Source organism: Cottoperca gobio, chromosome 4 (genome assembly GCF_900634415.1).
Source record: "Cottoperca gobio chromosome 4, fCotGob3.1, whole genome shotgun sequence".
NCBI lineage: Eukaryota > Metazoa > Chordata > Actinopteri > Perciformes > Bovichtidae > Cottoperca > Cottoperca gobio.
In genome coordinates, this window is record NC_041358.1 from 18,542,883 (window position 1) to 18,557,082 (window position 14,200).

Here is a 14,200-nt window from a genome sequence, read left to right on the forward strand (position 1 = left end):
TCCCCCCCCCCTCTGGCAGGAGATGAAACCTACCAGGACATTTTCCAGGATTTCACCCACATGGCCTCCAACGACCCGGACAAGCTGAACCGCTACCAGCAGTACGATCCACAACGACCCTGACACAACAGCAACACCGTCCACTAGCGCTCAGAGACGCTGTCTGCTCAACCCAAGAGAGACAAAAGGATGTCTAGAAAGACGATGTCCACTTCCCCTCCAACGTCATTCAGCGGTGAAGCCGGTCAGTGCTGCCACAGCTGGACTCGTGTCACCACGTCTAACGTGACGTTACCTTTCGTCAAATTGTTGAAGGCACTTCTGTGAACAGCAAAACTCACTTCTTTTTTTTAACTGCGCTTCCCAATAGGACATTTTTATTACAATAAGTGAATGGTACAGTGTTTAAATCCCTTTGAAAGGATTTGCAAAGTCCTAACAAATCTAAATGATAATTGAACTCTGAATGTAAAGCTGCCATCAAGGCTGTCGGTTGCTTTAATCTTTTTATAGCTTTCTTCCTGACAGAAGAGATTCAAACACAATTTCAGAGTTGTAAAGAGGTAAGTGAATGACGGACTGTTTAATACTCCATTTATGTTTTTTCCTCTTTTCAATAGGATTCTCTTGTAATGATCTTAGGCATCTTTTTCTATATCAAAGTTTTGCTTTAGTGAACTCTCGGCAGCCTGTACACGCAATATGCTTTTACTTATTTGCACAAATCCCTTTGTCTTAAATCGCCACTGATTACCATGATGGTAACACTTTGACATGTTAAACAATGTACAGTGATTATGGAAGTAAACATGTTATTGATGTGTCTGCAATGTTAAATAGATGATAGTTTTTAGATTTTCAAATGCTATGATTCTTCCATGTCGCCTCCACATCAGAACCTGCAGGACGTGTTCGTGCCGTAATCAGCGTCCTGATTTATGTGGATTTAAAATAGCTTCAGTCGTCGAGATGATTGTTAATTTGTAGATTCCGTCTCAGGCTGATTATTAAAAAGTTAAGATGTAGAGTTAAGGAACTCTTCAATATTATAGACTTATCCGAGCATATGCGGCTATTTTTTACTCCCGTTGAGTTCTAGAAATACCTGTAACACTGTTGTTTTAGAGCAATAACAATTTCATAGGAAGTTTACTGGGAAAAAAAACTGTCATTTGGTGATAATTATAGGAAATATAGGATTTCCCCTGAAATAAGCTCCATTAAACCAAAGTAAATGTTTATTTAAAGTTGGAAATATACGTAAAGTTAAACTCCTTAAGATTTCAGCCAGTGTATCTGTTTACAGCGCAGCCAAACAAACTCAAGTTGTTTGAATACAAGAGTCAATGATCCATCGTTTTATGATTACTGAGCACTGACCAATACTGAAAATTACAACTTCATTTAGTTTCCTGTTAACCACTCGTGCGTTGGTAGGCAATTTGAATCTAGTGCGTGAATGGCGGACCTCGCCACCAAAAATGAAAACTATACTAAATACTATAGAGAGAGATGCGTACTGAATGTAAATGCCTTTAATGGCTATTGCTGAAAAAATGCTGAGCATAAATGACTAAAGTTAACTTTAGTTCTCCAATATATGTGTTCAGCAGTGCACTTATTAAAATAATCTCTTATGCAGGGAGATAATTGAAAATAATGAATTGATACTTTTACCAATTAAACACCGTCTCTGTTTACCTTTATAGCAGCAAATTACATAAAACTTTCAAGTAAACTTAAACCTGTAAAGTAAAGTTTGGAAATGTCTGTGGAAATTCTGTAAAGATGTATGACACTCATTTCATGTGATGAGAAACATGAGAAACATTTTCACTTAAAGAGTTTTTGATCAGACGACTGCACTGACATTTGATAAGAGCAGAAATAAAATCTTGATGATGTTATGTGTACTGTACTGGAGGATCAACTTGTGTCTTTAAAACAGAAACGTTCAAATCTTCTCTTCTCTTTGACATTACTAGTATATAGTAAGATATGATATGAAGCGCAGAGGAAACCTTTAGCATTATGCAACATGGGATACAATTCTTGTACATTTTGTACAGATGCTTTTGAGTTCTCCAGAGAACTGAAGTATAAAGGTAGTGGTACTTGAAGCATTAAATAAGCTTTTGTAAATGCGGTTCTTTGTATCCTTCGGTAATTTTAGCCCATTTTATATTGCCTGTCTTGTAAACCATAATACATCATGTACTGTATATTCTACCTGTAATATGTAAGAACTTCAATACCCAATGTTGATTATTTTATTTACTTTTACTTGTTATTACTTTGTCTGAGGTTTAATTTCAACCACTTTGCCTCCTTTGGCTTCATTAAAGTCATTACATGGATGTGTTTGTTAGCATGGAGTTGATGTCACTGTGAGAGACACCGGTGCCAAATTCAACGGACATGATATTTGACATTGTTTAAATTGTTTCATTCAAGTTGCTAGTGTGAAGATAAAAAAAAATGTTTTAATGCTCTCCTGGGCTCATTTATTTTCTTTTTTAGTACTTTGCAATTAAAGTGCCATCTCAAATATGCATTAAAATCCTCAAGTATGTTCACACCAAGACAGTGTGTGAGAATACATTTAAGAAATAATGTTAATACACCACTGATTCTTGAGACTTCGGCGAGAACATGTCCCACGAAGGAAAGTGCTAATTCCGTTGAAAAGCAATAATATTTTCTCATTTAAAATAATCAGGGTTGATCATCTGAGGGTCTTTTGCACAAATGTAAAAAAAATTCATAGGTGTGTCTTTAATTTTATAAATGATTTGATTATATGATCGCCCAATACCCAGAAAATCAGTTGTCCCCAGACAAGAGATTGTCATTTCAATTCGATAACAAATTGTGAATATATATCTCTATCTATATCTATATCTCTCTCTCTCTCTCTCTCTCTCTCTCTCTCTCTCTCTCTCTCTCTCTCTCTCTCTCTCTCTCTCTCTCTCTCTCTCTCTCTCTCTCTCTCTCTCTCTCTCTCTCTCTCAAATGAAAGAGTAGAGTCCAATATTTATTTAAAACTAAAAGCAATGAATGTTCAAATATATTCACTTTATTTTATGGTTGCTCAAAATGTGTCAACACCGTCAAATATTTATAAAAAAGCAATAATCAGGACCACATGATGAGCTGTACTCCTGAGGACTCGCTGTCCACCTCCACATCTGCTAAATGCTACAAGAGCGTTCAGGCTCCTGTAAGTTTGATATTTGTTCAAGAACTTTTACATATTTATTGATGTTGCTACTGTCACAACTATGATGTATCAAAACTGTCTCTTTTGTATAGAAATAATTATTTTATATTATGACAAATGTATTAATGTTAAGTAAAGGCTAGAGGCAGCTAGCAACACAGAGAAAACAAGATGGCTGCTGTAAACAACTCATGCATGACATGGCAAAAGTGAGTTTGTCACCACCATCAGACGTCAACACCGTCAGGTTTTCTATTTTATTTATGCTTAAAACATTGCAGTTGTACTGTAGTTTTTATCTTGCCGTTGGCCATTGTTAATATTTACAGAAGGATAACATGTACAGGAAAAACACATCATTTATGAACAATTGACAGAATCAGGAGGTTGCCCAGAAATATTGCTCGATTGCTGAGACCTTGTTCTATAAACACATACGTTTAGATTTCTTAACAATAAATCTTTTTGAATCAGTGAATCAGTGACACACAATCGCAGAAAATAATCCAAGGCAAAAAGTCTTCTAGCAGAAGTCCATAAAAGAGTTTCACATCCTCTTGAATGCTTTTCCTTTTTAAAATGAATACAATAAATTAGTTTTTCAAGAGCGAGGCAGTTCAGTAATTCATCAGCCAGCTGTTTGTACACTTGATCTTTGTATTACAGGATTCTCCAATTATGTGTTGCTTTTTATAAACAACATAATTATCCAATTTAAGGTAATAAGGTTATAATATTACGAAAAAAGTCTAGAAATACACGTTTTCATCTAAGGCTCTCGCACTTCCACTCCTCTGTATTTGTTGCTCATAATGTGTATTTTCAGTTAATTTTATTAGATTTTTAAAATATGGTTTTAACACTGGATTTCAGTTGCATTTTTTTTTTCATTATGAAATGTATCTGTCTCAACCAGAATTACATTTGCAGAGTAAGCAACTTGCCACAGGCAGATATTTAGTATGTGATCGTATCCCTTTATACCAGACAGTATGCTTTATACACACACACACACACACACACACACACACACATGCTTGTATGTGGTTTAGAATTTGAATCCTAATTGTTCACACTGTAGAGGCTTTTCACTTAATTTTTGGACAATATTATATATTGTTGCAACTTTTTAATGTTTATTTATTGTAGAAGGGACAATGCATATTAATTAACAAGTCATTCATAAATGTGCCAGATTTAGCCAGACAGGCTCATTTTCATCTGCAGTAAAAGCAATAAAAAGCACATAAATACAGACCAATAAACAAATAAGCACATAAGCACAAACAAAGACTCAGAAGCAGAGACAGACCTCATCAAATAGTTTGTTTCCCTCCTTGGTTATTACCATTTTCCAGACTGGGTTCTTAAGTTTTGCAGAGAGCAGCAGTGTAATGTGTCCTGCAGGGCTGCTTTCAGACTGTGATATTTGGAGGAAAACATTCTTGAGGATCCAGAAAGGCAACTTTACTGTAAATCTGAGTTTGCTCAGGGTTTTAAATGTATTAACGTTATTTGTTTTCACCTGAGAAGTTGATTTCACATTTTACATAAACCCTACTATGAATTGTTTAGTGATGTGTTTCTGCTCCGGGTGTCGTACAAAGCAGTTTATCATTTTTAATCGCTCCACCTGTTAAGTCACTACAAATAAACTAAACTTATAAAGCTTTAATTGTAAACTCAGCCAAGACTTTATGTTTAAACTGAGATGGAAATGATCCTTTTTTCTTTTTATACAAAGAGGCTTCATTCATGAATGAACGCTGGTGGTGGGGTCATGAATTTCTCCTCGTGCCAATCTTGATACACATCTGTGGATATATTACCCAGTCCCATTCCACCTTTAATAATTACAGCCTGTTTATTTCTGTTGCTGTTTAAATGAGAGGCATGCGGGCCAGTAATGCCCACCACTTCAAATGACTTATAGTCGTCTGTGTGTGTGTACAGCAGGCCAACGTGTGTGTTTAGTCTGCTTCAAACTAATGTTCCTGAAAACACATCGCTTTTTCAACAATGATAGCACGATCATAATTCATCTCAATAATGCTGGACACGCTGGTGTTAAACATACAGGGCAACCTTCTGAAAAGTCACATCTCAGAAAGTGTTGCGTGTGAACTGTCATGTGACAAAGAAGGATGAAGGTAAAGCAAGAGTGATGTAATTATGTTATGAAATATGCAGTGAAGCTGTGACTGCTGCAGGGAACACACTTTCACTTTCTTTCACTGTGGCCATTTTGAAACTTGCATTTAAACTCTAAGTAAGAAGAAGAACGTACTCTCATATGAACACAGATGCACAGAAAACATTAGAAACTTGACATTATTTTATAGCCTTGCATATATTGAATTTTTGAGGATGATATTGATATTTTTTCATTTTTGTTCAAATCCTGTGCAGTAGTAAGAAAATAAATCAGCACTTGCAGGAACGCAGCATACTGTAGCCTACATACATTCCAATTGTAAGTGGAAGAAATACAAATAAATACTGAAACATAAAGCTATTATAGATTTTTCTCCTGCCTCGTGAAGATTATAGCATCGTGCACTTTTGCTTCAGTCTCCACAAGATACTTTAAACATCTATAAATGCCAGATTATATTCCATCTGAGTTTAAAGATCATCTGATGCCCGTCTGGTTTGGCAGCTTGCTCTGTGAATCGTCCACCAGGCCTCTTCCAGGAAGTCTGTGGTCTGCTCCCCTGTGGAGAAATGAAGGGCCGCCGCTGGAGACGTTTCCCTCCATAAAAACACCATGTGAACAAACGCCGAGAGGGACAAGCTCCATTAATGCGGCTCTCGGACTGCCAGGGACCGAACTTCAGAAGTTATTGGTGTTAACAAGTTGCCGTGTCAGTGATGAACGAAGTCTTATTTTCTTCAAACAAATAGACAAAAAGCCAGTCTGATGAGATCATTGCACTTACTTCCAATGCAAAAACCAAGTCTAAATATTCTTGAAATAAGACGCTTCATCCCCTTTAATATGCTGACACTGTAGTTTTAGGAAAATGTTAATAGTTCCCACAAGTAAAGTCACTGTTCACTGACTAAATAACTGAGTTGTTGAATATATTTTAAATAAGTTATAGCAATATTTTAAGAAGATGAACAATGGACTCATTTCTGGGTTTTTTTTTATTCTTTCTTTCTTTTTTTGTATATATTGAAGGAAAGATGCAAGTCATACAATATAAAATGAAGGCAATGCTTTTTTCTTTTTTCTTTTTCAACAAAAATCTCTCCCCACCTTCCACCCATCCCTTCCTGTCCTGCCTCGGAGGTCCGTCCATAAGGTACAAGTTCAACAAAAAAGGACATTAATTCAATATAAGAAAAAAGTGGCAGAAGATAGAGAAGGTCCTGTAGATTGGGTGTATACATAAAAATGTAATAATAGTGTTAATAATAATAATAATAATAATAATAATAATAATAATAATAATAGGAGATGAGGACAGAGGAGATAACAATGAATAAACAGAGCATGTAGGATGACAGAAATGTTGACAGCCATGATGAACAATGTGTTTCAATATACATTAATTAAATCATTAAAACTTGTATGTTATAAAATAATGTTACAAGTTATGTTATAAGTGCATGGAGTACATCACACATAGCCATCCATTTATCAGATAGGGGTTACCAAATTTCGATTTCCAAATAAATTAATTCATAGAGTATGTTAGCATCATATTTTAACTCCTAAAACACATATTTTTGTTGGTAATTTGTCTTAAAAATGAATTAATATTGCTTTTAAAGAGCAACAATTGACAAAATACAGAGCAAAGTTAGTGTTTTATATACACATACCTAGGTTTAGAAAATATATCCTCATTGTCTCCAACATAGAGGCTCTACACTTTATTCAATATTTGGAGGTGTGGAGTCGTAGACATCTGTATCTCAAAATAAATTACAAAACACTTCCAAAAGTTTGGAATTGCTGGCTGAGAGGAATATTTTTGAATAATTTTTTTCATGCTTTTAGGTTGTAGAAAGTCCTCTTTAAAAATTTAATTTTAAAAACTTTAAAAAAGATGTTATTTTGTATGAAGGGTTTGCAGAACAAAAGGGTTCTTTGCAAGGTGTGCAGATTCAAACGGGAACAGCTTCCTGTTTCAGTGTCAGGAAGTGGAAGGAAATAGAATGTTAGTGTAGTATATATAAAATATATATATAGTTTAATATATATATATATATTTTAATATAATATATATATATTTAAATATAATATATATATATATATATTTTAATATAATATACATATATATTTTAATATAATATATATATTATATTTTTATATAAAATATATAAATATATATATTATATATATAAATATATAACATATATAAATATATATATATAATATATATATATAACATATATAAATATATATATATTATATATATAATATATATATATATAGATATATATAATCTATATATATATATATATATATATAGATATATATATTATATATATTATATATATATATTATATATATACTTCATCAGTTCGAGCTTCATCTCTGCCTCTGAGAAAAGTTTCATCCTAGCAGAAACACTGCTCTTTTCAAGCATTTATGCTACACAGCACAGTCTTAGCCTCCAAATCTTCAGTCATGAGTTCTAATATTAACTCCGCCCGTGTTCACACTGAACAGAAAGGTTCAGGTTTCATATTTTGGAGCGGCCTTGTGCTGGGAATCCAAACAGTTCTGCTTGTATTCTCTAAATGCTGATGATGAATTGATAGACGGCATGAATAGGCACAGTGTTATGAGCACACTATCATAGCACAGTATCCTCCACCACACTCACACTGACAAGGAGGGGAAAAGGTGGTGGCGGCTGAGGTGTTAGACAACATGCAGTAACACGTTGTACCTCCTTCACCAGGCCGCAGATATCCAGAACTAGTGCTTGTTTAGTTTCTCTCCAGCCTGTGTTCCCAGAATGGGCAAACAAAAAAAAATGATTCTTCCATTTTGTGGAGATTTTCTTTCTGAGCGATGCCTCCCCAGAGTGCAGTGCTCCATGCCACGGTGAGCCGTCAGTCTTTCCAACAGGTCTCCCCAGCTGGGGAGGTCTGGTGTCCAGCTGTTCTGACACCCAGAAGATGGAAACCTCCTCTCACACCAAGGAAGCATTCAGCCAAGGCTCCTCGAATCCAAAGAGTATTTGAACAGTGGGAACCCAAAGGTCAGATGTGTGAGCTTTGTAACCACACAATTACTGGATACATCACCCAGACAGGCTGGGAACATGAGGGAAAATGTCCCACAACATTCTCCCTAAATAACTGTGATGAGACATTTGAGCAAAGCACTTAAAGGACCAAAACTAACCATGAATTGACCCTACATTTTTTGAGTGGAGAGGGACATTTAGTTAAAGAAAATGGATTCAGGGAGACACAAGAGAAACTACACATTGGTGCTCCGGTTTCTTCAGCGGGAACCAATGGGCTGGTGGCTGAGAGATACAGACAGGGGGAATTATTGAGAGAAATATTGTTTGATTGGTAATTTCTAAGGATTTGTTTGCAATAAAACATATAGAATATTAACAGCTTTATCCCTGAACCTAAGAATATGTAGACAGTAGTCTAAAGGTCAAACAGGCTTGTAATCAGACAGCTGCAGGTTTAAATTCCCAGACCAATTAGGAACAAGTGGGAGAAGAGTAAATTACCAACGCTCTCTTCCCTAAACACTTTCTGTCCTTAAGCAAGGCGCTGAAGCTGTGGTGCTGAATTGATGCTGTCGCTCATAAGAGACATCCTGATGCTCAATATGTTTTAATAAATCAGTGGCAACACATTATTATAGGCCCCATAAAGCTTTAAATATGTCAAATGTGTTTCATTTTGATCTTAAAGAACATCTACATCCAGTTTGTTTCACTGGTATGCCCGCTTCTCTGACATGAATGCATTTTTCCCTCTCTATGAAGTATTTGCTGTGGCTGGGGGGGGGGGGATAGTTCCTCGAGTCCAACAGAGAGTGTTGATAGTCTCTCATCAGCTGTGGAATTCAAGCTGAGAGATCAGAGACTTCAAGAAGATAATGAATCAAGGAAGTGTTGTTCAGGGATTAAATACAGTGCTTAGACCTGCCACTTGTCCTGCCCAGCTGCTGCTGACGGAGGCCAGCGACGGGCCAGCATTATGTAACTCTTCAGACTGTTTTGACATCAGTCGCACTATCTGGGTGCAGAGGGGCCGAATGAACGTCAACACAGTAAACTTTAGTCACCGGGCAGGGTTTGAGTAAACAGGCAGTGCATGTGGCAGAGAGACACTATCATTACCTACTGAAGCAATCACACATAATCCATACTGCTGCAACCTTTCACCAACTGTACTAATTATACTGTATTTATCTGAACCTTTGTTACTTAACACAGCAACACTACATCACACAATTAGCCAAATGGTACATTTTCTGCTCAAAATGTACCATAAAAATGCTAAAAAACGTTCTCTACATACACTTACTCTATCAAAACCAGACTCAATATCAAATCATTCTTTTAAAATCCTTCCAAGATCCAATGATCCAAGTCTATCACAGCACGACCACTTTCAACATATTAACAGTTGATGGCAAAAACTGCATTACTGTTCATGTTTCAGTTCTCGACAATATGAAACACATTTTCAATTTCCTTTTACTTTACATTTTTGTAAGAGTGTTGGATGTGTACATTTCTGCTAAAGTAGATGAGTCAGCGTTACTTCATAGAAAGTACAGTAGAAAAAAACTGAATTATTACAGTTAAAGCTTTATTAGCATTTCTGCCAGTGATCGACAGATAACCCAACATACGTGACCTTCACTATCTGCTTCTCTGTGTTGTTCTGTATCCACATTAAACTAAATGCAAAAACGTCCTCTTTTTACTGGACGTACTGTATATGTCCATGTAATTGAACAAACTTCAACACGTAGCTACGTCACAGAGTGACATTGGAATCAGATCTGTTGATCTATTTTACACACACTGCTCCTAATACTAGGATGGGTGAAATGTCACTGTGTGTGCTGTGCTGTATTAATATTCATTCCATGAACAATTATCTATGTCTTTGTGTTATAAGAATAATATTTTTGGATATATTTGTTGTCAGACTTTTAAGACTCCAGTGTCAGTTAAGAGCTAATCCTCACATTAGCTTAATATTTTTGCTTCATAGAAAGTGTGGTCAAATAATGTATTAGTACTAGATCAGTGTTCTTTGCGAGAGCAGTAACTGGGGCTTTCCAGCTTTTTTGGACACAGATGAAGCAGTGTGAGATTTCACCAAAAGTGAACCTGTGGCATATGCACTCCTAAAAAGGAGTAAGTAGGTATAATGGAACTGATTATATCAACTCCCTGCTGCAGAGATACAAGGAAATATACGAGCTGGAGGCCAAAATCCACAACATCCTGAGTTTGTTCAACGTGAACCTCCATCCAGAGGAGACAACAGTCTGTTCTATCATGCACCACCGGCGCATCACTCGCTAGTCCTCGAGCACAGCCAAAAACTCTCAGAGACCTCGACCCCGTCCACAGGCCACACACACTCGCCAATCTGACCAATGAGCTGTCTGGTGGGTCTTGTTTGCTTTAACAGCGCTGCTGAACCCTCCATCCTTTCATCGACACAGTCCCCACCGCTGCATCCACAGACGGTGACTACATGCTCCGTCTGCTCACACAAACCATCACCCTTCTCCTCTTCCTCCACATTCATTTCTTGATGTTGGGTTTGTCAGTCACTGCCGGCCTCCATCCCCTCTCCACAGCTTGGCCTGCGACTTGGGATGAAACCAAAGGAACCTTTTTGCCTTCTATGGTGCTTCGCAGTTGTAGTCTTTCAATCTTTCACACTTCCTAAAAAGTCCAACCTCAAAGGTTACCTTTTGTAAGCAAAAGATCACAGGTTTGATTCCTAAAAGGCGAATAGTTGTTGAGATATTTCAGTTTGGACCGAACGACATTGCCATTAATAGAGCCACGAAGCGAGCATGGCTAAAACGTCCAGGACCGCCATGTTAAATGTCGAAGAGCAATATGGCCGAGCTTCCAAACTATGCTTTGACATAAGAAAATGACGGAGAGCTTTGCAAGGTTCTTCGGTGAATAACTGATTTGTATCGCCTGTTAGTTTACAAGGCATGGAAACAGAGGTATGAAGAGGAAGTGCACTCCATCACAGAAAAATGTGAGTATGAATGATTTAAAAGTCTGAAGTATGAGACGTGTCTATGTACAGTGGAATATTTTCCACACGCAGACAAATCAACAGATTACATCCCACCCATGCTTCACCGGGACGTACGGGAAGTGAAGGCTGCAGCAGACCTCTTCTCATCTTAGCTGGAAAAGAGCATGGAAACAAGGAGATGTGGAGCAGAGAGAAGAGGCGGGGGGAGGTTACAGTGAAACTAAACATTCCCTCCTGTGGAGACTACTTGGTGTTACAGCATCTCCAGGAATGTGTTCCTAATAGAAAGGTCATCCCTCAGCTGTGGACTCTTCAGTCTCTATATTTAGGATGCGTTGCATCAGTCAAACAGCAGATGCTTCTTCCTACACCTCACAGGATCAAATGTTGAGCGATAATGATGATGGATTTGATCGTAAAGGTCAAAATCAGACGGACCTCTGTGTGTGTTCTGCGTTGCAATCATAGACGACCAAGATTCGGAGAGACTGCGGAGTCGATAATGTTGTTAAACAGTCCTCCATGACCAAGTATCTGGGAATGTGAAGGGAGGAGTTGATTAGACTAAATGTCTGGCCAAAATGTACATACGCTGGTTCACTGATGGGAGCGGACGAGCTGCAAATCATCTCGGACGACCACTCGCTTCACGGCAAAGACATTTTTTCCACCAGTGTTACGCATTAAAAATCAAACGAGTGGCATTCCAACACATCTCATGCAGAAAACAACTGCCAGTGTTATCATTTCCGGAACACTTCCCAAAACCATGTTTCCACATGAAGCTTCATTTACCACATATAATCACACTTGGCCACTTGCAGATGATAAACTTGATCTTGGTGAATAAAATGTTGCTGCAGTTGTGAGTACATTTATAAGCTGGATAGTTGGATTGAAGTTTTCCCTTACGATGGACTTTTGGATGTATAATACTCAAATCGATACTCTTGCTAAAGTTTCTATTAGGCTTTTTTAATCATCCGCAGTCCATTTCAATATAGTCTTCTTTCACTTTCAATAGCTTACATTTAATACACTACTCAGCTACTGCATCAAACTTCAGGTTAGGAATGACACCTTTTAGAAAACTACAGGTTGCATGGCAACTAACGAAATTACGCCGTGTCATCAGCAGAAATCCCTAGATGGGTGCTACACGAGAATGCTGCCTGTGGCACTTGGCATCAACAAGGATGAGCATGTCACCAACACGCACTTGTATGGGGGGGGGTGGAGCGCTAAGGGTGGGTGAGAAAACAGCGGTCAGGAGAATGAGGATGGCAGGTCACTGCTAGAGACACCAAGAGCTGCCAGCCAGCAAACTTGTGCTGGGGGAGCCAACACACGGGCACCGATCACGAGGGCGTCACGCAATAACATACGTGGATGTACTCAGGAAAGATGCGGGAGCAGAAAATACTGGCGAGCTAGCCAGATGCATGGAGGATCGGGATGACTGGAAGCACCGATGGAGGGCCGTCTGAGGACGACCTAGTAGTAGTATCAATGCTAGTGCTGTTAGCTAAAGTTAGCATTTCGGTGCATTACTTGTTTTATAATTGTATTTAATTTATATAAAAGAAATGACAGAACACATTTCAAATCAAAAGACATTAAGTCATAAAGAAAAAGTCATAATACAGTATGCAATAAAAAATGTCTTAGTATAGTTTGCCATTATAGTCATAAAACATTTCATAGTAAAGTTTGACAAAAAAAACATAATATAGTATGTAATAAAAAAATGTCATAAACAAATAAAGAAATGCTCATGGTATGTCAAAAAATATATAAAATAGTATGGCACTAAAATATCATAAAAAAGTCAGAGTATAGTATGTCAGAAAAAAGGTATAGCATAGTGCCATATAAAGTCATAATTGAATGTCATAAAACATTTCATAAGTTTTCCAAAAGAAAGTCAGAAAAATTGTCATAGCATCTTATGTAATAAATAAATCATAGAGTATAGTATGCCATTAAAATGTTAAAAAATCATTTTAAAGTTACAAAAATGTCATAAGTCATGTAGTTTGCCATAAGTGTCATCATATAGTATGAAATAATATTCATAACAATGTTTTTATAGTAATCGTAAAAGATTTAATAGTAAAAGTATAGTATGCCATAAAAAAGTTAAAACATAGTAAGTCATAAAAAAAAGCCAGTCAGTTTATCATTCAAAAGAAACATTTTATTTTTTAAAACCACAAGTCATAGTATCGTATGCCATAAAAATATTCATAAAGTCATAGTATAGTCTTAAAAAAAATGTCATTGAAATATTTCATCATAAAGTATGCCATAGAAATGTCCTAACATTTTATAAGTGTCATAAAAATGACTCGTGTCTCTTTGACTGAATCAATCTCTAACAAGGTAAGAAAAGAATAAGAGAAAATTAAAATGAGAAAGTTACATTTTTCCCTTTTGTCCTTCAAAAATGGATTGTGAATCACTTATCTGGCAGTTTTTTTCTTTTCTTATAATTTTCCTGACTTTTGACCTTCAAGACAGCCTGAAAGTTATTCACTCCCCGCCCCCCCCCCCCGCCCTGCCACCCAGAGTTGTTTAGTATGTATAGCGTAGACTCGGCTCACTGTACAGAGACAGACTGAAGCAGCTGCTGCTGAGTGCTGAAAATGTAAACCAGTCTAAATGTATGGGATTAGAGCAATTCCCTCGATGCACGCCTGCCGAAATATCCACTCAAATAAACACACACACACTCTCCAAGCC

General features: G+C 37.0%; 1 protein-coding gene across 4 annotated transcripts in view; it reads left to right on the plus strand.

The window, feature by feature from the left end:
• The window catches only part of LOC115006645 (arf-GAP with coiled-coil, ANK repeat and PH domain-containing protein 2-like), a 53,322-nt gene extending 50,830 nt beyond the window's left edge, over positions 1–2,492 (plus strand). For all 4 annotated transcript variants that reach the window (XM_029428973.1, XM_029428974.1, XM_029428976.1 and 1 more), the window contains one exon: positions 20–2,492. In XM_029428973.1, the coding sequence (XP_029284833.1) occupies positions 20–123 (104 nt within the window). In that variant the 3' untranslated portion in view covers positions 124–2,492. The remainder of the gene's footprint in view (positions 1–19) is intronic.
• The last annotated feature ends 11,708 nt before the right edge of the window (positions 2,493–14,200 follow it).